This window comes from Colobus angolensis, unplaced genomic scaffold, assembly GCF_000951035.1.
Source record: "Colobus angolensis palliatus isolate OR3802 unplaced genomic scaffold, Cang.pa_1.0 Scaffold219, whole genome shotgun sequence".
NCBI classification, from domain to species: domain Eukaryota; kingdom Metazoa; phylum Chordata; class Mammalia; order Primates; family Cercopithecidae; genus Colobus; species Colobus angolensis.
The window spans coordinates 2,430,491-2,448,783 of record NW_012115366.1 but is presented as its reverse complement, the minus strand read 5'-3'; the positions used below and the strand labels follow the sequence as shown (position 1 = coordinate 2,448,783).

Sequence of the window (18,293 nt, the reverse complement as noted above, 5' to 3'; positions counted from 1 at the left end):
CGTTATGAGCATATTTTCCTTTATTTCATTGAGCCTAGCTCTCGTAGCTGCTTTAGTCTTCGTCCAACAATTCCAACATCTGGATTATTTTATGGTTGATCTCTGTGGATTGTCTTTGCCCTTGAGGATAAACCACATTTTCCTGGTTCTTTGCTTGTTGAGTAATTTTGGCTCATATGCCAGATGTTGCATGTGTCTGAATTCTGTTATCTTGTTTTAGCTGCTTATCCTGGGTGACTCAATGTGCAAATTGTTTCCCCTGCAGTAAACAGTGGCTCTGCTCTCAGTTCAGTACTTTTATCTCCAGCTGAATGGCTCGTGGTCTGCCTCATCCATGCATGACTGAGGGTCACCCAGAGGTTTGGGCAGCTTCCTTGACTCTTTCCAGAATTCCCCCCTCACTCTCCAGCAACCCAGTTTGGTCCAGGCTCTGTTCCTGGTTCCTCAGGTCAGAAAGCTGTGGGCTGCCTGTCGAGTTCTTGCTCCATGTACTTTACCCCAACTGTGGCCTTTCCTTAGAGCAAACTCATACCAAGTGCAGCTTCTCCACGTTCTGATTCCTCTCCAAAATCATCGTGCTTTGATCATGCTCAGGTGTCTTTTCTAGTTTTTCATTTTTCCCCCCACAGTTTCTCATTATATGCAAAAAGATTCATCTGTTTTGAGCTTATCCTCCATACCAAAAACAGAACTACAGGTTTTTTGTTTGTTTACATGTAATTTCAATATTTTTACATACTCAAATATATGAGTCTCTTCCTTTATGGCCTCTGAAATGGGTGGTCTGCTTAGAACTATCTTTTCCACCTTATGAGTATAGAAATATTTTTTTTTTTGACCGGGTGTGGTGGTTCACACCTGTAATCCCAGCACTTTGGAAGGTCAAGGCAGGCAGATCATGAGGTCAGGAGCTGGAGACCATCCTGGCTAACATGGTGAAATCCCGTCTCCACTAAAATTACAAAAAATTAGCCAGGCGCGGTGGCGGGCGCCTGTCGTCCCAGCTACTCAGGAGGCTGAGGCAGGAGAATGGTGTGAACCCAGGAGGTGGAGCTTGCAGTGAGCCAAGATTGTGCCACCGCACTCCAGCCTGGGCGACAGAGCGAGACTCCATCTCAACAAAAAAAAAAAAGAAAGAAAGAATTTTTTTTTCCAGGTTGACTAGAACTTGGATTTATGTCGAACTTATGTTTTCTTCATGTTGAACTGAAAAGTGCTAAGACCAGTGTGACTGTAGTTTCCATAGCAGTGGAGAGGAGAGAAGAGGGCAGAATTGGGGGACAGAATGAGTAAGACCTTGGCTACCTGGTTGTGCCTGGCGAGGGGTGAGTGGTGACTGAGGCTTACAAATTGAGACACAAGATGAAGAACATTTGAGGACTGGCAGATGTCATTCTTCAGTTCAGATCCCAGCCAAGAGACAGTGTGGCTCTTAGGTAGGCCAGTCACTCCTGCAGCAACCCCATTCATTTTCAGCCCACACCGAGCACAGAAGCATAACCCGCCAGGCACAGGGAGAAAGCTGTGTGGGTTTGTCCCTGAGTGGCTGGCTCCACTCTGTATTCATTCTGCTCCATGGCCAGGCGCGGTGGCTCAAGCCTGTAATCCCAGCACTTTGGGAGGCTGAGACGGGCGGATCACGAGGTCAGGAGATCGAGACCATCCTGGCTAACACGGTGAAACCCCGTCTCTACTAAAAAAAATACAAAAAACTAGCCAGGTGAGGTGGCGGCACCTGTAGTCCCAGCTACTCGGGAGGCTGAGGCAGGAGAATGGCGTAAACCCGGGAGGCAGAGCTTGCAGTGAGCTGAGATCCGGCCACTACACTCCAACCTGGGCCACAGAGCGAGACTCCGTCTCAAAAAAAAAAAAAAAAGAAAAGAAAGGTGCATGCTGGTCAAGGCTTTGACTTTTGAGTTAGACGTACATGGGTCCACATTTTGACCCTGCCATTGTTAGCTGCTTAACTTCTCTGAGCCCAAGTTTCCCTTTTTATAAAACGGGCATAAAAATGGTACCCATTTCACAGTGCTGTGAGGATTTCCATGAGACGATGCTCACCAGGGCTTAGCATAACAGCTGTCACAGGACAAACTCACTCAATGCACGTTGTTGTGCTGCACTGTCGGGGCGAAGATGTGCTGTCTTGCCACTCATCTGCTGTGTGGTCTTGGGCAAGCGCTGCAGTCTCTGGTTCTATCTGCAGGAATTTCCATGTCTGGAATGAAGGCTGGTTTGTGAGGTCTGACCTGGGTCCCTCGTACAGTGGATGGCAGGTGTTGGATGCTACCCCGCAGGAAAGAAGCCAAGGTAACTTCTCTGGGTGTGGTTCTAAGTCGTGAGCCTCACAGTTATTTACAGCCGTGGACAGCAGCATAGGGAAGTAACTCCAAAGCCCTCTCCCTCTGGAGTGCATGATGGGATTAAAACAAAAATAGTTTAAAAATAGATCTCCCCTGCTAATTTTGTGTGACTCGGGCTGCTGTTTAAATGAGTGCCTGCCCTGCACCCACAGTGGCCACTGTTGCTGCACAGAGCCTTGGCACAGGCCAGGTGAGCAGGGAGAGCAGTCTTCCTCTGCCAGTAATGATTTTCCTGCACCAACTGCAGCAGCCTCTTCTTCCCAGCACAGAAAATTTGTGGTTCCCTGTTGCCCTTGGGGTTTACTCCATGTTCTCCACTGGTCACCACCCACAGCAGCTCCCTCTGGCACACGAAGCTCCCCCTTAGGCAGGCCGCCTCTGCCATCCCCATCCCAGGCCTCTGCTTCCTCCTCTGGCCTCCCTCTGTCTCCTGCCCCATCAGGGGTTGGGTCCCAGGTTCTCCAGGAGCCTTTCTTCTTCCCTTCTCTGACCTGTAGAGCATGTCTTGTCTGTTACCCTCATTTTCAATTGTTTTTTGAAACATTAAAAAGTGATATATGGGACTGGGCGTGGTGGCTCACACCTGTAATCTCAGCATTTTGGGAGGCTGAGGAGGGTGGATCACTTGAGATCAGGAGTTCGGGATCAGCCTGACCAACATGGTGAAACCCCGTCTCTACTAAAAATATAAAATTAACCAGGCATGATGGCACATGCCTGTAATCCCAGCTACTTGGGAGGCTGAGGAAGGGGAATCGCTGGAACTCAGGAAACAGGTTGCCGTGAGCCGAGATCACACCATGGCACTCCGGCCTGGGAGACAGAGCAAGACTCCATCTCAAAAAAAATTTTTTTTAAAGTGATTTATGAAGTAATACGTGCATGCAGTTGAAAAAAATTCAAACTATTCTAAAAGGACTAACAATGAAAATTAAGTCTTACCCCACCCCCCAATCCCTAGCTCCTCTACCAGAATCAGTGCATGCTACTAGATTTGGGGACTTGGAGGTAACTGAGATGTTTGCTAGGCCACTATTTTCTGAAAGTTTCATTGTGACCCATTAGTGGTTATAAAATCTAGTTAGTGGGTTGTGGCCATCATTTTAGGAAAGAAAAATGAAATTGAATGGAATGAAAAGTGGGGAAAAGAACATAAACTATCAAGGCTCATTAGATATAGTTAGACTAAAGACCATTGTCCTGTGAAACTTTTGTTTCTGTATCACATGTGTGCCAAGATGTCAAATGTATTTCTTTCTAGGGGTTGTGGTGAAAAAAGATGAAAGTCACTGACATCTGTCTATCTATCTATCTATCCATCTATCTACCTATCTAAGCTTCCTATGCTGAGTGCTAGAAGAGGGAAGAAATGGTCAGGCTTGGGAACTCAGAGGAACAAGAGGTCCCTGCAGGCCGCCTGTTCAGGGAAGTCTTCTAATAGGAAAGTGATGAGCTTCTAGGTCAGAACGATTTGCAGAGGTAGAAAAGAGGCAGCCACCCTGAGCACCAGACAGCAAGACTTTCCTCTTTAGGAAACAGACCAAGGACAGTGGGTCAGCATGGATTAGGCACCCGGAATGCAGAATTGTGTAGTCTTATGTAGAGGTTGAGTCTGACCAGCAAGAGAATAATAGCCCAGGAGGGTCTCTGCGAAATGCCAAATGAGTGGGACACACACTCAGGGATAAAGGAATTTGGGCGGGGCAGAGGCAGGGCTTTGCAGGAGTCCTGGAAGGCCCTGGGGAATCGGGCACTGGGCAGGCTGTGGCCTTGGCATGTATCCAGCCTCTGCATCTTGGCCTCCAGGGGTGTTCCAGTGCGGCCCCGCTTCGGTCATTGGTATTCGAGAGGGTGATGTGAACCTGAGCTTCGACATGCCCTTTATCTTCGCGGAGGTGAATGCCGACCGCATCACCTGGCTGTATGATGGCACCACCGGCAAACAGACAAAGAATTCCGTGGACACTCGCACCATTGGCAGGTACATCAGCACCAAGGCAGTGGGAAGTAACGCTCGCATGGACGTCACGGACAAGTACAAGTACCCAGAAGGTAGGAGGGACGCTGGTGGGGCAGTGCTGCGAGGGGTTCTATTGTGGGAGGATGGCTCTGAGGGTGGAGAGGAGAAAAGGCCTCACCCTCCCCCGCACTGGCAGCCAGTTCTGCCTGAATGATAGGATTGTTCCCTAGCACCTAACCCCCACCTCCCAGCACTGTTTCCAGAGGGAACAAAACCATCATGGGCAGCTGCTGTGCCAGTGGAAGTTTGCTGCAGGGCACGGGTGACTGTTAACCCAACCCAGCCCATCCCCAGCTGTGTCCCTGTCTCAACTGCACAGCTAGGGTGACAGCACCATGACTGAGCATCATAAGGAGAGACAAGGCCCCCGTGAAAGGCCCCCAAAGGCTTTGGGAGAGATTTCTCCATCAGTCTGCTCCCCTAGCCTCTGAGAAACTCAGGGAGAAAACCATCTGAACAAAGAAATGGACAAAGACACCTAGAGACATTGTGCACATTTGGAGGTCTTCGAAGAGGCCAGATGAGGTGTGACTACATGGTATGAATGCCCGGGCTCCTGAAATCTCAGGCACGCATACATTGCTGGTCCCCCTAAAGTCACCTTGGAAGGCCAGTTGCTACGAGGCTGCCTCGACTCAATTACATTTGCTTCCCAGAGTTGCTTTTGAAACCAGCAGCGCATCTCTTGGAGGATTCTCAATGATGATAAAAGTTCTGCATTTGAAGACGAAGTTCATTTTTAGAAACAGCCGAAAGTAATTTAGTGCTTGCTCTTGCAGGCCACAGTCACTCCTTAATGGGGTCAACATTTCACTCTTTCTAAAATGCTTTGAAATGGTTCATTCCATTGATCCTCACAGTTCGTTCTGAGGGGTCAAGAAAAGCATTCTCATAAATGTGCACACAGTACCCTCTAAAGTAAGCCCTGAATCTCTAAGTGACTGTTGGCTATTGGTGTTGGCCGAGTTTACAAAAAAGGAAAGCTGAGCGCAGGCGATGGGGTCTGACTTCAAGTCCAAGTGGGTGCTGGTATTTGTGAACATTTGGAGGCACAATTTTAGGGTTATGAGATTGGTGGCCTCAATTTGGCCCCAGTCTTCCTCTGCAGGTCATTCCGAAGATTGAGCTCAGGTAGACCTTCGCTCAGTCAATAAACATATTCTGAGCCCCTACTGAGTGCTTGCTTCATGCTGGGCCTTGGGGATGCAACAGAGGACGCTGCAGATGGGCTGGGGGTGTGGAGATGTAGGACAAGTATTTTCAACAATGTTATGACGTAGAAACAAGCGTAGGGGGCCAGGGAGTAAAAACTCGGGGGTGGAAGGTGAACTCCAGCCCTACCAGCCATAATTGTGTGGCCTCGAGCAAGTTTCCTCTGATCTCTGAGCCCTGGCTTCCTCACCTGAAGAATGAGAAGAGCAATGCCTGTCTTTAGCAGGATTTAAATGAGCTAAGGTATACAAAGTGCCAAGTGCAGTGCCTGGCATCTAGTCATAGCACCACTGCTATTTATCAATTTGAACCTCTATAGCCTCACTGGAACAATGACTTCCCAAGGTGACTATTTTGCAGGTGCTGCTTACATGACTGTATGATCCTGGGGGGTTCCTTACCTTACCCCCACACCTTGATCTCTGGCTGTCTCAGCCAAACCTCCTAAACAATGGAGAATGGGTAGGTCCATTGTGGGGGCAGGGGAGGGGGTCCCTGCAGGACTCCTAGCAATGCCTCAGCCCTTACATGACGGTATAGATCACCCTGCCTGATGTTGCCCAGATCTTCTTACCCAATGATTCTAGCTTCTCTCTGAGGGCCCCAGGGAGGAAAAGCCCATAAAATAGGTTGCTACGTATTGATGCAACAGCAACAGCAAAGGGAGAAAACAACAGGAGGAAGCTTAGCCTTGAGTAAGCCCAGCAGGTGACCTATATAGGCATCGAGGCTCCAGGCCTCATTGTGCAAACACACCTGCTTCAAGGTCCCAGGCACAGAAGGCTCAGATCCGTGCACTGCCTTCAGCTCTGGGTTGGACTTACAACTGGACTAGAGGATGGGAAGGCATCAAAAGGAACCCAGCCCACCAGAAACTATCAGCTTAGGTAATCTGGCTGCCTGCCTCCTTTTTAGCAGGGTGTGTGGGAGAAAACTTAGACCAGAGGTCCAGACACCAGGGAACTGGCCCCGTCTCTGCCTCTGCAGGTGACTGGCCCAGTCCATCTCAGAGTGGTCTGGACAAGTTGTGTCTCTTCTTAGGGCCTTAACTTGATGGGCATGGATGAGTTGGCCTCTGAAGTCTCTGCAAATCACTTGTAATTTATGGGAGGGGGCTTGCTGTATTGTAAAATGCTTACAGTAAGTCATCTGGCCGGGGGAATGGCTCATGCCTGTAATCCCAGCACTTTGAGAGGCCAAGGTGAGCAAATCACCTGAGGTCAGGAGTTTGAGACCAGCCTGGCCAACATGGTGAAACCCTGTCTCTACCAAAAATGCAAAAATTAGCTGGGCTTGGTGGCGAGTGCCTGTAATCCCAGCTACTTGGGAGGCTGAGGCAGGAGAATCTCTTGAGCCCAGGAGGTGGAGAGGTGGAGGCTGCAGTGAGTTGAGATCATGCCACTGCACTACAGCTTGGGTGACAGAGTGAGACCCTGCCACAAAAAAAAAAAAAAAGAAAAGAAAAGAAAAGAAAAAGAAAAAGAAAGAAAAGAAAAGAGAAAAAAAAGAAAAGGAAGTCATCCAGCACCTTAAGTATTTCACAGGTTGTTGGGGAAGGTGGGAGACCATAAGTATGGTCTGCAGATGTCAACATGGTCACTCTTCCTTGTGTACCTCTGCCTGTGTTCCTGGAAGGTCAACACCTTCTCCTAGATCTATCTTCAGGTCAAGCTTTTTGTGAACTGCTCAGTCAGCCCTGGCTCAGAGGCTTGCAGTCAGTTACTCAGCTCTGTGTGCCCTGAGAGCCATTTTCAGGTACATCCCTGTCATTCTCTGTGGGCTCCTTATGCCATCACACTCAGCAGCACCCATAGCCTGAGTCAGAGTCAGAAAACCCATATTTTTATCCAGCCCTTGCAGTTTTGAAAACTGAAATCTCTTGACAATTTCAACTAGTCATAACTCGGAACCATACCGACCATGGGAAGTCCTTGTCAACCAGCACAGATCAAAATGTCACTCCTTGACTCTCAAAGCACCTTTAGAAACAAGGCAGAAGAACATGGTTTACCAAAAAAAATTTTTTTAATGAGGTCAGTTTAAATCATCACCTCGTTTTTTGGCTTATGAATGTATTCTAATCTTTTTCAGCTCAGTTCTTATGATTTATTTTGAAATTATCTGTTTTTTAAGTCTCACAAAAGACATTTTATCAGAAAAAAATGAAATCTAACCTAATTCACACAAGCAAATGATCAAGCCACATAGTAATTGTGTGCAGGTGCTGATACAGCTTTTCTACAGATTTTGGGAAATTTAGAGCTGATTGGAAAAGCGCCAGAGACCAACTGGTCTGTGAGTCTCCGGTTAAGACAGGTGAGCTGGAGACCTGTGAAAGTCGAATGCCTGCTAGGACAGCAATGGAGCCAGCACCAGTCCTAGGCCACCTGTCCGGGCAGTACACTGTCCTTTGCCCAGGTTGCCACCACATCCCTAGCGTGTTTCTGTCTTTTCCCACCACACAGGCTCTGACCAGGAAAGACAAGTGTTCCAAAAGGCTTTGGGGAAACTTAAACCCAGTGCGTCATTTGGCGCAACGTCTTCAATGGGTTTGGAAGCAGAGGAACAGGAGTCCAGCATCAGCGGGAAGTTCAAGGTCACTGGCATGCTGGCAGTGGGCAAAGAAGTCAACCTGGTCCTACTGCTCAAAAACCTGAGCAGCGATTCGAAGACAGTGACAGTGAACATGACAGCCTGGACCATTGTCTACAACGGCACACTTGTACATGAGGTGTGGAAGGACTCTGCCACAATGTCCCTGGACCCTGAGGAAGGTAATGCATCCTGCAGTTGGAGGGGATCCACGAATGCGGGGTGGCCAATGGCCTTCTGGGGCTGCCGGGTGTCTGCTGGGCTCCAGGTTAGTTAGCTAAGAATGGAGTAGTGAGCAGCCCCTCTGGTTAAGCCATGTCTTGATGCTTTGGAAGTTGCTGTCTCTATGAACAGAGTGATGCCAACCAAATGTCAGGGTGATGCCAACCAAAATCCTTTTACGCCCCAAGGGAGGAAGGAGGGAGGCTTTGGCAGTTCATAGCTATGGACAATATCCCTTACAATTATACACCCACCTCACACGGTTTGACCTTCTAAAAAAGGGCAGATTTTCAGTATCCATCTTATAGAGGCAGAAAGTGAGGCTGGGAGAGATCTGTGACTTGCTTCAGAGATACAGTCTCATGGATAGTAGCGGTAGTGCCGGGTCTTGGTCCTGGGTTTCCTGATACTGAGTCCAGAGCCACCCCCTGTTTTCTATGTTGTTTTGCTGTTACCCACCTCACCCCCACCCCCACCCCCACAACAAATCGCTTTCCTAGTTTGACCTCGGGAGGGTGGCAATGACCACGGGGCCCTAAACCTTGGCCCAGGGCTCTCCCACGGCTGCCACGGGGTGAGTGGATCTTCTGGAATCCTGACAACAGTGACAGGTTTTCTTAGAAGTCTGATCATTGGCCGGGCACGGTGGCTCACGCCTGTAATCCCAGCCACTTTGGGAGGCCAAGGCAGGCAGATCACAAGGTCAGGAGATTGAGACCACGGTGAAATCCTGTCTCTACTAAAAATACAAAAAATTAGCCGGGCGCAGTGGTGGGCGCCTGTAGTCCCAGCTACTCAGGAGGCTGAGGCAGGAGAATGGCGTGAACCCGGGAGGCGGAGCTGAGATCGCGCCACTGCACTCCAGCCTGGGCGACAGAGCGAGACTCCGTCTCAAAAAAAAAAAGAAGTCTGATCATTTGGGAGGAAGTGACTCCTGGCCCTTGGGTAGCAGGGATGGGAAGGGAACAAGGTGGAGCAGATAAAGGTTGTGCTGTGGAAGGATTAGAATGCAGGTGTGCCCACATTGGTAAAATCCTTCAAGCTGTTATGAAAAGTTTGGACTTACAAACCAGATTAGCAGGGTGGGGTAGTTATTTGCTTCACATAAGGAGCTAATAGAAACTGATTAATTATACTGCCCATCTTGAAAGAATTCTGTCTCCAGAGAAACTGAGAGGTGTCACACGCTTGTCAGAAGGCAGCATCCCCTAGCAATCCATCTTCTCGCAGAATTTTAGCAGAAATCTTTTCAATATCAAAAGGAACTGCCTGGCTGTTATTGACCTTAGAAACTCAAAGAAAGGGCTTTTTTTATTTGCTTGTTTGTTTTTGTTTGTTTGTTTTGTTTGTCTGTTTTGTTTTTATACAGGGTCTTGCTCTGTCTCCCAGGCTGAAGTGATCGTAGCTCACTGCAGCCTCAAACTCTGGGTTCCAGCAATCCTTCTGCCTCAACCTCCCAAGCAGCTGTAGTCCCAAGTAGCTAGGACTATAGGCATGCCATTATGCCCAGCTAACTTTTAAAGCTTTTTGTAGAGATAGGATCTCACTATGTTGCCCAGGCTGGTCTCAAACTCCTGGCCTCAAGCAATTTTCCCACCTTAGCTTTCCAAAGTGCTGGGATTACAGACATGAGCCACAATGCCTGGCCAAAAGAGCTAATTTTGGAAGTCAAAAAAAAAAAAAAATTCACAGGATGGAAATGGTTTAAAAAAATCGTTTTGCAGAATGGAATGGAAAAAAGAGAGAAGGCAGGTATAGTGGTCTTAGAGTCTGGTCATCTGCCAAGTAGTTGCTGCATGACCCTGGTTAAGTCTCCCTCCTTTTCTGAACCTCGGTGGTCACTGATGGTGAGGGTTGGACCAGCTGATGCAAGGGCCTGTCCTCTCCACATTTGGGGCAGGGATGGCAAATTCCTCCAGTGCTAAAAGCAGGGGCAACTTCCTCCTTACAGTCTTACCTACAAGAGTGTGTAACACTGTGGGTGCTGGGGCACCCCCAGGCCAGCCAGCATGAAAGCCTGAGGGAAGGGAGCACCTAAGCCCGTCAGGGTAGGAAGAGGGCCCCACAGCCCACAGGGGTCAGAAGAGAGGACTTAAAGCATGGGGAAGGAGCCAGATGCATGGAGAGAAGCCAGGGGAGGCATTTCCATCTGAGGGAACCATGTGAGTCAAAATATGGGGGCAAAAAGGTGCCTGTTTTGTCTGCAGGACAAGAAGTGTGGAAGGTTCTTTTCAGGGACAGGTGATTCAGGGCCAGGTTGAGGGGTCTGAACTTTATCTAAGGCAATGAGGAGCCACGGAGAAATTTTGAAGTGATATGTGACATGGAAGAATAGTGATTTAGAAAAAAACAAAACAGAAAACAGCTTTCTAAAGCTTTGTCTGGCTGGTGAGTGGATGATTTAGAAGCAGGAGAGAGCATGAGGAATGAAAGGGATGCTGTGACAGTAGAACCCCAGGTTATTAGATGACGGGGAGGATCCTAAGTGTTTGTTTAGCCAATACCCTGGCTTTCCTTCCTACCTATTATTGTGTTACTGTCATGATTGCTACTGTTGTTGGCAATCAGGTGGCATTTGTATTCTTCCACTGCCCCTCAGAAGGACATTTGTGGCTGGGCGCAGTGCACATGTCTGTAATCCCAACACTTTGGGAGGCCAAAGCGGGAGGATCAGTTGAGCCCAGGAGTTTGAGACCAGCCCGGAAAACATAGGGAGACCCCATCTCTACAAATAATTAAAAAAATTAAAAAAGGACACTTGCCCTCCAACATTTTGGGTGGGGAGGAAGCAGCAGTATCTTTAGCCCCTATGAGCCCATCCTCCTGGGAATCTGCCCAGCCAGACGGAGTCCTGGGGCCTCCTTGGCCCCTGCTCTGGAGCCCACTCTGACCATGGGGAGGCTTCCCACAGGACCTGGCCCAAGGAGGGCTCAGTCAAGCCCGGGGCTGCAGATCCTCCTGCCAGCTCACCCTGCCTTGGCTTGGCGTCAGTTCTGAGGAAGGTTCAGAAGCCATCCCCACTCCTCCTCACTTGGATCCCCGACTTCTCCTTCCAGAGGCAGAGCATCCTGTAAAGATCTTGTACTCTCAGTATGAAAAGTACCTGAAGTCCGACAACATGATCCGGATCACAGCCGTGTGCAAGGTCCCAGATGAACGTGGGGTGGTGGTGGAGCGGGACATCATCCTGGACAACCCCACCTTGACCCTGGAGGTAACGGGGTGGGAAGGGGTTCTGCCCCCAGCCAGCCCAGCTCCCAGGAGCCCCACCGTCCCTGTGAGCCACAGTTCTCCCAGACTGCAAAGGAGAGTTTTTTCTTGCTGGGAGGGGCAGAGAACTGGGCCCAGCTTGGGTCCAGCCTCTGCCAAATAGCCAAGAGCTCCCACTCAGGCCCATGTTCCTGCTCCCTGTCTGGTGGGATAAACAGGTGCATTTGCCTGGCTGCTTCTCGGATTCTAGTTCAGAACCACTGGGGACATCAGCTGAGGAGGGGTCTGGAGGGACTCTTTTCAGTTCATTCCCCTCTCACTCAGCTACTGAGCATCTGCTGTTTTCTGGGCCATGCCAGGCTTGGGAATCACAGAGAGGCACGGGTGTGGGTCCCGCACACAGCCAGCTGATGTGTCAGGGCCACAGCCCAGCCCCCTGTCAGAAACAGGCCTGAGCCACAGCATCTCTCCACCATCTAGACCCTGGAGTTGCAGAATCATGGACTCTTAGGAGCCTAGTCACATGCTGCACTTTCACTTCACACGAGTAAACCAAGGCCCAGAGAGAAGGGAACAGCTGGCTACTGCCAGAGTCAAGGCTAGGCCTCAGGCCCTGGGACTCCCAGCCCATGCCCCTCCAAGCTGTCCTGATACATCACCAGCCAGCAACAGCATCTTCAAAGTGGCTGAGAACAAAGACCCCTCTTTCTTTCTCTGCTCATAGGGCTTCCTTTGGTTTGCAGCATTCACCCTCAAGCTCCTTCTCAGGAGCCCAGGAAGGTGGGGCTTGCAGGTCTGTGGGAGGCCCCTCGTGCCACTCTGTCTCTTCCTCAGCATCAGCAGGAGCACCTGTGCTGACTCCAAGCCTGTCCCTCACCCTGGAGCCCCTGTGCCTGATCCCCCAGCCCTAGGTGGAGAGCGCTGGAGCCAGGCAGTATAGGTCTGAAGGGTAAAAGGCTGGACAAGGACAGGCAGACAAATGGACAGAGAACATGAGGGTTTCCCTTGGGGTCCAACCAAGAGCCTCATGTGCCAGGCCCTGCCCTCTCTCATCTGCTGTGCCCACCATCTGCTCCCCCCAAACCCTGCCGTCTGGCTAGAAATTGCCGTTCTCTATACAATCACAGTGCCACAGGTTTCCCAAGCCCCAGAAACCAGGAGGAGCCAGATAATCATGGCTGCCCTGGCCCATCCCTCCTTAAGCTGTAAGCTGCCCGAAGGGGTTCCTGACCTCAGAGAGGGCAGGGGGATCTAGGATGCTGGCTCTGATGCGGGGCCTGGTTCTCCCACACAACTGGCCTGCAATTGCACCCCTTTACTGTCCTGGTTACTTTGGACTGTGCTTCAGGATGGGGGAGTTGGTCCCCTACATTAGGGGCTAGAGAGCCAGTGACTGGGCAGCCAGTCTAGGGGCTGAGAGGGGCAGTCGTTCAGGCCTTGGGCCATGTAACCAAATGGATCTGGCATTGTATTTAAACCCCTCCATTGATCAGTGGTGACACTGAGCAAGTCCCTTAATCTGAGTCTCAGTTGCTCCAACTGTCATTGGGACAATCAATTACTTCCTTTGCAGAGTGTCATTTCCTCAGGGAAGACTTCCCTGAGCTCCGAAATTAGGCTTGGTCTCAGTTATACACCCTCAGAACCTTCTGTCCTTTACCTTCAAGGCATTTGTCCCAGCTGGAATATTATCTGTCTTTGTGCAATTATTTGGTTGTGAACCCCTACCCAACCGTAAACTCCACAAGGGCAGGCGTTACCTCTGTTCTGAGTTCATCACTGTCTCCCTTGGCACAATGTCTTAGTGGATAGCCACTATTTGTAAAAGAGAAATAGCCCCTTCCTCAGGGCAGGAGTGGAACAGAGCCCCTTGGCTCTGGACTTGCATTCTTCCCTGCACAGGCGAGAGGTTTCATTGCCAGTCCAGGCTTGTGCCCTGCGTGTGACAGCTTCTCCTGCTTCACAAGACATTTCTGAGAAATACTCCCTATCTCTCTAGACATGGTGGACAGCAGAGTGCCCATTCCAACTCCTGAGTCCAGAAAATGATACTGGGTGGCTGCCAGTTCAGTTATGAAAACATTCTGTACTAAAGTGATCAGTGTTTAAAAGAAGTTAGTTTTTGGCCAGGCACGGTGGCTCACTCCTGTAATCCCAGCACTTTGGGAGGCCGAGGCGGGTGGATCATCTGAGATCAGGAGTTCAAGACCAGCCTGGCCAACATGGCAAAACCCCGTCTCTACTAAAAATATAAAAAATTAGCCAGGCATGGTGGCAGGCACCGGTAATCCCAGCTACTTGGGAGGCCGAGGCAGGAGAATTGCTCGAACCTGAGAGGCAGAGGTTGCAGTGAGCTGAGATTGCACCATTGCACTCCAGCCTGGGTGACAGAGAGAGACTCAGACAAAAAAAAAAAAAAATAGTGCTTTTCCCCAGTGTATTCCCATTATATTCCCTTATCCGATGTCCTCAAACCTTCTTCCAGCATCATCTTTTATTCAACACTTTTGCTGTACATCCTCCAGATTTCCATGGCAAGTCTACTTATCTTTAAAGATACTACAATATCTTTAGAAAGGAAATCAGAATATATATGGGCTAGAAATGTGCCATCACTAACTCTTTTTAAAAGTTTAATCTTTTTAAATGACTCCTGATCTTCCTTCTTCGAGACACATTCTTTCCTCCACCTAAGCATTCAGAAAATCAAGACATTCTTGTCTCTATTGAATGATCAGTGCATAGCTCACTCAGAGCAGAGCACAGATTTTTAAACTGGAGAAGGTGATTTGTACGAAAAGATAATAATTTGTGTAAAACCCCATTATCTAACCTGGTACTGGCTGGCAATTAGCATTGAGGACCTTAGACCACGAAACCAGGCCAAAAACAATCTGAACATTGTTTCCAAAGGGTGATGTCCTCCCAATTGACTCATCATCTGTGACTATCGAACTGAGGTTTTTGGTGGCTTTTATCATGTCCTCTGGGTACATTTACAGATTTGGGTCAATACAAGAAAGTGGTAAGCAGCATTAAAAAAAGAAAAAAATGCACGGAAATCTCAAATTAAATATCAACATGAAAAATGTGGCAACATCTGTATAGCTTTGTTATAACCCAGTAGCATACAATTATGCTGCACTCTTCAAATTATGTCATACATTTAAATGAGTTTCATGGAAGAGATGATAATGTAGACCATGGTGTCTAAAATGCTTCAATTATTCACAAATTACTGGGAGGTGTCACAGACCTATCAGAAAGAGCAAAGGCTTTAGATCCAGCTGGGCTCTGCTATTTCCTAGTGTGTGAATTTTTCAGGTTATTGAATCAGCCCGAACCTCAGCTCTGTCACTGTAAAATGGTTGCTCTGAGGATTACTGACAAGAAAAACAAAACCCAACAACAACAACAAAAAACCAGCAACCTCCAGTCATTCTCAAAAGAAGAAGAAATCCCATAGCCATACAATTTCTATTTCTATTTCCAAAATGCTTTCTTCCCCATCCTTGATCTCATTTGGCCCCTTCTGGGAGGGGAGAAATGATTGTCCTTCTTTACCAGATGAGGAAGTTGAGGCCCAAAGAGATGACTTGTCTCCTCAGAATGAATTATGGCTGTTTCTTGGCAGAAACACAACAGCTTTCATCTTTTGGTCTGAATAAATAGTCCAAATTGCTTTTCTGACCCCAAACCCAGCCTTCACCTGTTCTGATCCCTGAGCAAGGACAGTGTGGTACTAGAACTCTGCTCAGATTATAAATAGTGCACAGGGAACCTCTGGGCTCTAGAAGTTTAGAAGGACATTGGTAGACTGGAGCATCAGCAGAGGACAGTAGCCTGGGTTGAGTTGGGGGAACCCAACCCATGGAAAAGAGTTTAAGGAATCACAGTGTGAGCCAGGGTATGAGCAGCTGCAGGGCCTGGGGCTGCCCTTTTCAACACCTGTGGGGCCTCCCAGGGAGGGAGTTTCAAGCTTTAAGGGAAGAAACAGGACCCATAAGCAGGAAAACCAAGGAAAGTAATATTAAATCCAGCATGTGGCTGGGCACGGTGACTCACATCTGTAATCCCAGTGCTTTGGGAGGCCAAGGCAGGAGGATCGCTTGAGGCCAGGAGTTTGAGGCCAGCCTGGGCAACATAGCAAGACCCTGTCCCTGAAAAAAATAAATTCAGCATGAAAAATGTCCTGACCCTCACAGAGCCCACAGTGGAGTTGGGCTGTCCTGGGAAGCAGGGGCTGAACTGGAGTCAGGACAGGGAAGCCACAGTGCTATTGGCTGCTGCAGAGGGCCCCTTCCTCCTCAAAGCTGAGGTTCTCATCCACAGCATGGGATAATGTCCTAGGACCACCCTGTGTACTGGATGGCAGGGGGCATCAGACAGAATATGCCTGGCACCTAGGAGGGCTAAATGGTCTCCCCTTCCTTCGTCCTCAGTGACATCACCCCCTTCACTCAGTCACCCTGCCCAGCCCTCACCAAGGTGCAGGCAGGGGCTGAGCAGCTGGAGTCCTGACTCAGCAGTCCCTCTCCTCTGTAGGTGCTGGATGAGGCTCGTGTGCAGAAGCCTGTGAACGTGCAGATGCTCTTCTCCAATCCACTGGATGAGCCAGTGAGGGACTGTGTGCTGATGGTGGAGGGAAGCGGCCTGCTGTTGGGTAACCTGAAGATTGAGTGAGTCCTGGGCCTGAGTGGCCGGTGCAGGAGGGTGGGAGGGGGCGGGGGGGACCCTCCAGATCCTCTGGGTGGGACAGACAGACTCCCTCTGACCTTGGGTTCTTTACTCTTTTGGGGGCCTTGGAACTCTAGAATCTGTGTTTGCATTTGGTTTGGGGGTTCACCAAACTTGAACTCCTGAGAAGTCCAGGTCACCAGAGCTAAGAGCTGGTCTTCAGGGCTTAGAATATTTGGGAGATCATGGGACCCCTCTCCCTCTTCCTGTGCTGAAGTGTCCCGGGGCTGGAGGGGCCCCGTAACCCGGAGGACAGCTAGAGGGAGCTAAAGAAGCAGTGGCCTTGCCCAGCCTCCATCAGAACAGGACAGGAGGTTGCAGAAGGCCCATCCAACCCAAGGTCTGTGTGTCTCATATCAACGCTGATCCATGCACTCCCCATCAGTGTGCCGACCCTACGTCCCAAGGAGCGGTCCCGGGTCCGTTTTGAGATCCTGCCCACCCGGAGTGGCACCAAGCAACTGCTCGCCGACTTCTCCTGCAACAAGTTCCATGCAATCAAGGCCATACTGTCCGTCGACGTAGTCGAATGAAGGGCGCTGGTGGCCTCCTGTACAAACTGGGATAACACGGAGCAGGGAGAGCTCACCATGGAATGAACTCCCTGCCCATGCTGTCCAGCCTGGGAAACGCTCTCGTCTCCCAAGGCTGCCAGACATGGACCTCCAGGCTCCAGCACATCCCCTTCCCCTCTCCCCTCTCCCCAAGGCTGGGTCCACCCTGTCCCATGACTTGATTACTTTTGCACATTCCCTGGCCACTTCTCCCCAGGGCTGCCTGCTCTGTGGGCCCCACAGCCCTGCTCATCCCTCACGCCCTTCAATGCTGCAGGATGGACTGGCCCCCCCCCGACCCAGGGACTCTCCAAATGGGATACAGGAGAAAAGCTGGTCTAGACTGTTTGCTGATCCCCAACCTGCACAGGGCATTCCTGCTCCTCTCTCAGGCCACCACAGAGGGCAGGGGATGGTTTAGCCAGCTGCCCCAGCACCCACACCCTAACTCAAAATAAATGTTGAATAAGTGCGATCACATAGCAGCGACTCTACCTGACTGCTGTTGCACCTAAGGTGGTGAAGGAGAGAGGAGGCTGTGGCCGTGACCTTCTGGAGCAGAGAATAAACTTGAGGAAGCCACGTTCTCTGTGTTTCAATGTCCAAAGGGAGTGGGCTTGATCTGCAAGGCTGTAGGTGCAAAAACAGGGAAACATTTCAAGCCAGTTTAAGAAAACTTTCTAACATGATGTCAAAAAATAGATGAGGCTGCCTTGGGAGGTAGCTTCTGGTCACAGAAGGCTTCAAACATTCTCTGTGTGGCTGGGCAAACTTTTCAGATCTCTCTACATGCATCAGAGTGAGAGGGGACTTCACAGTGTTTGCTGGAACCCTCTGGCAGAGCTGGTTCCAGGGGTGGCCCAGACTCTGCTCACACGGGGCTCCACACTCCCCTTGCAGCCAGGAGCAAATGTGTCCTTCTGCCAGCCACAGCGCTGTTAACTCAACCTGAACCTTCTCTGCCTTTATACACACTCTGATGGTTCCTCAGCCTTTGTCCCTTAAAATAACCTCAAACAGATCCCATTAGCTTTTCTGTCGCTTGTGCTGACTAATACCATTTTGACAACTCTGCCTCATTTTCTGAACTCAGGAGACCAGCAGAATCTAAATAGAAACCTCAACCTCACATCCAGCTCAAAGCTTCTCCCCTGGGGGCAGCGCAGGCCTTACTCAGGCCTGCAGAGGAGGCACTGTCCATCTCTCACCTTCCTTCCCTTCCTTCCTTGACCTGGGAAGTTGCTTGATCCCTCAGAGTTGGAACAGAGAGAGTAGAAGAAAAGTGGCAGTCGTCTGTTTCACTGGTGCTGATGTAATGCCGCCAGTGATGGTCTCTGTGTCGCCGGCGTTTAAATGCAGGCTTTCTGTACTGCTTGTTGCCTG

The 18,293-nt window shown here is 49.8% G+C and overlaps 1 protein-coding gene across 1 annotated transcript in view; it reads left to right on the top strand.

Annotated features, from left to right (window-relative positions):
• Positions 1-17,390, top strand: part of TGM3 (transglutaminase 3) — a 46,073-nt gene extending 28,683 nt beyond the window's left edge. Inside the window, exons 8-13 of the mRNA XM_011943363.1 lie at positions 2,207-2,310; positions 4,170-4,415; positions 8,061-8,369; positions 11,466-11,623; positions 16,165-16,298; positions 16,742-17,390. Coding sequence (XP_011798753.1) covers positions 2,207-2,310; positions 4,170-4,415; positions 8,061-8,369; positions 11,466-11,623; positions 16,165-16,298; positions 16,742-16,889 — 1,099 coding nt within the window. The 3' untranslated portion in view covers positions 16,890-17,390. The remainder of the gene's footprint in view (positions 1-2,206; positions 2,311-4,169; positions 4,416-8,060; positions 8,370-11,465; positions 11,624-16,164; positions 16,299-16,741) is intronic.
• Positions 17,391-18,293: the final 903 nt, after the last annotated feature.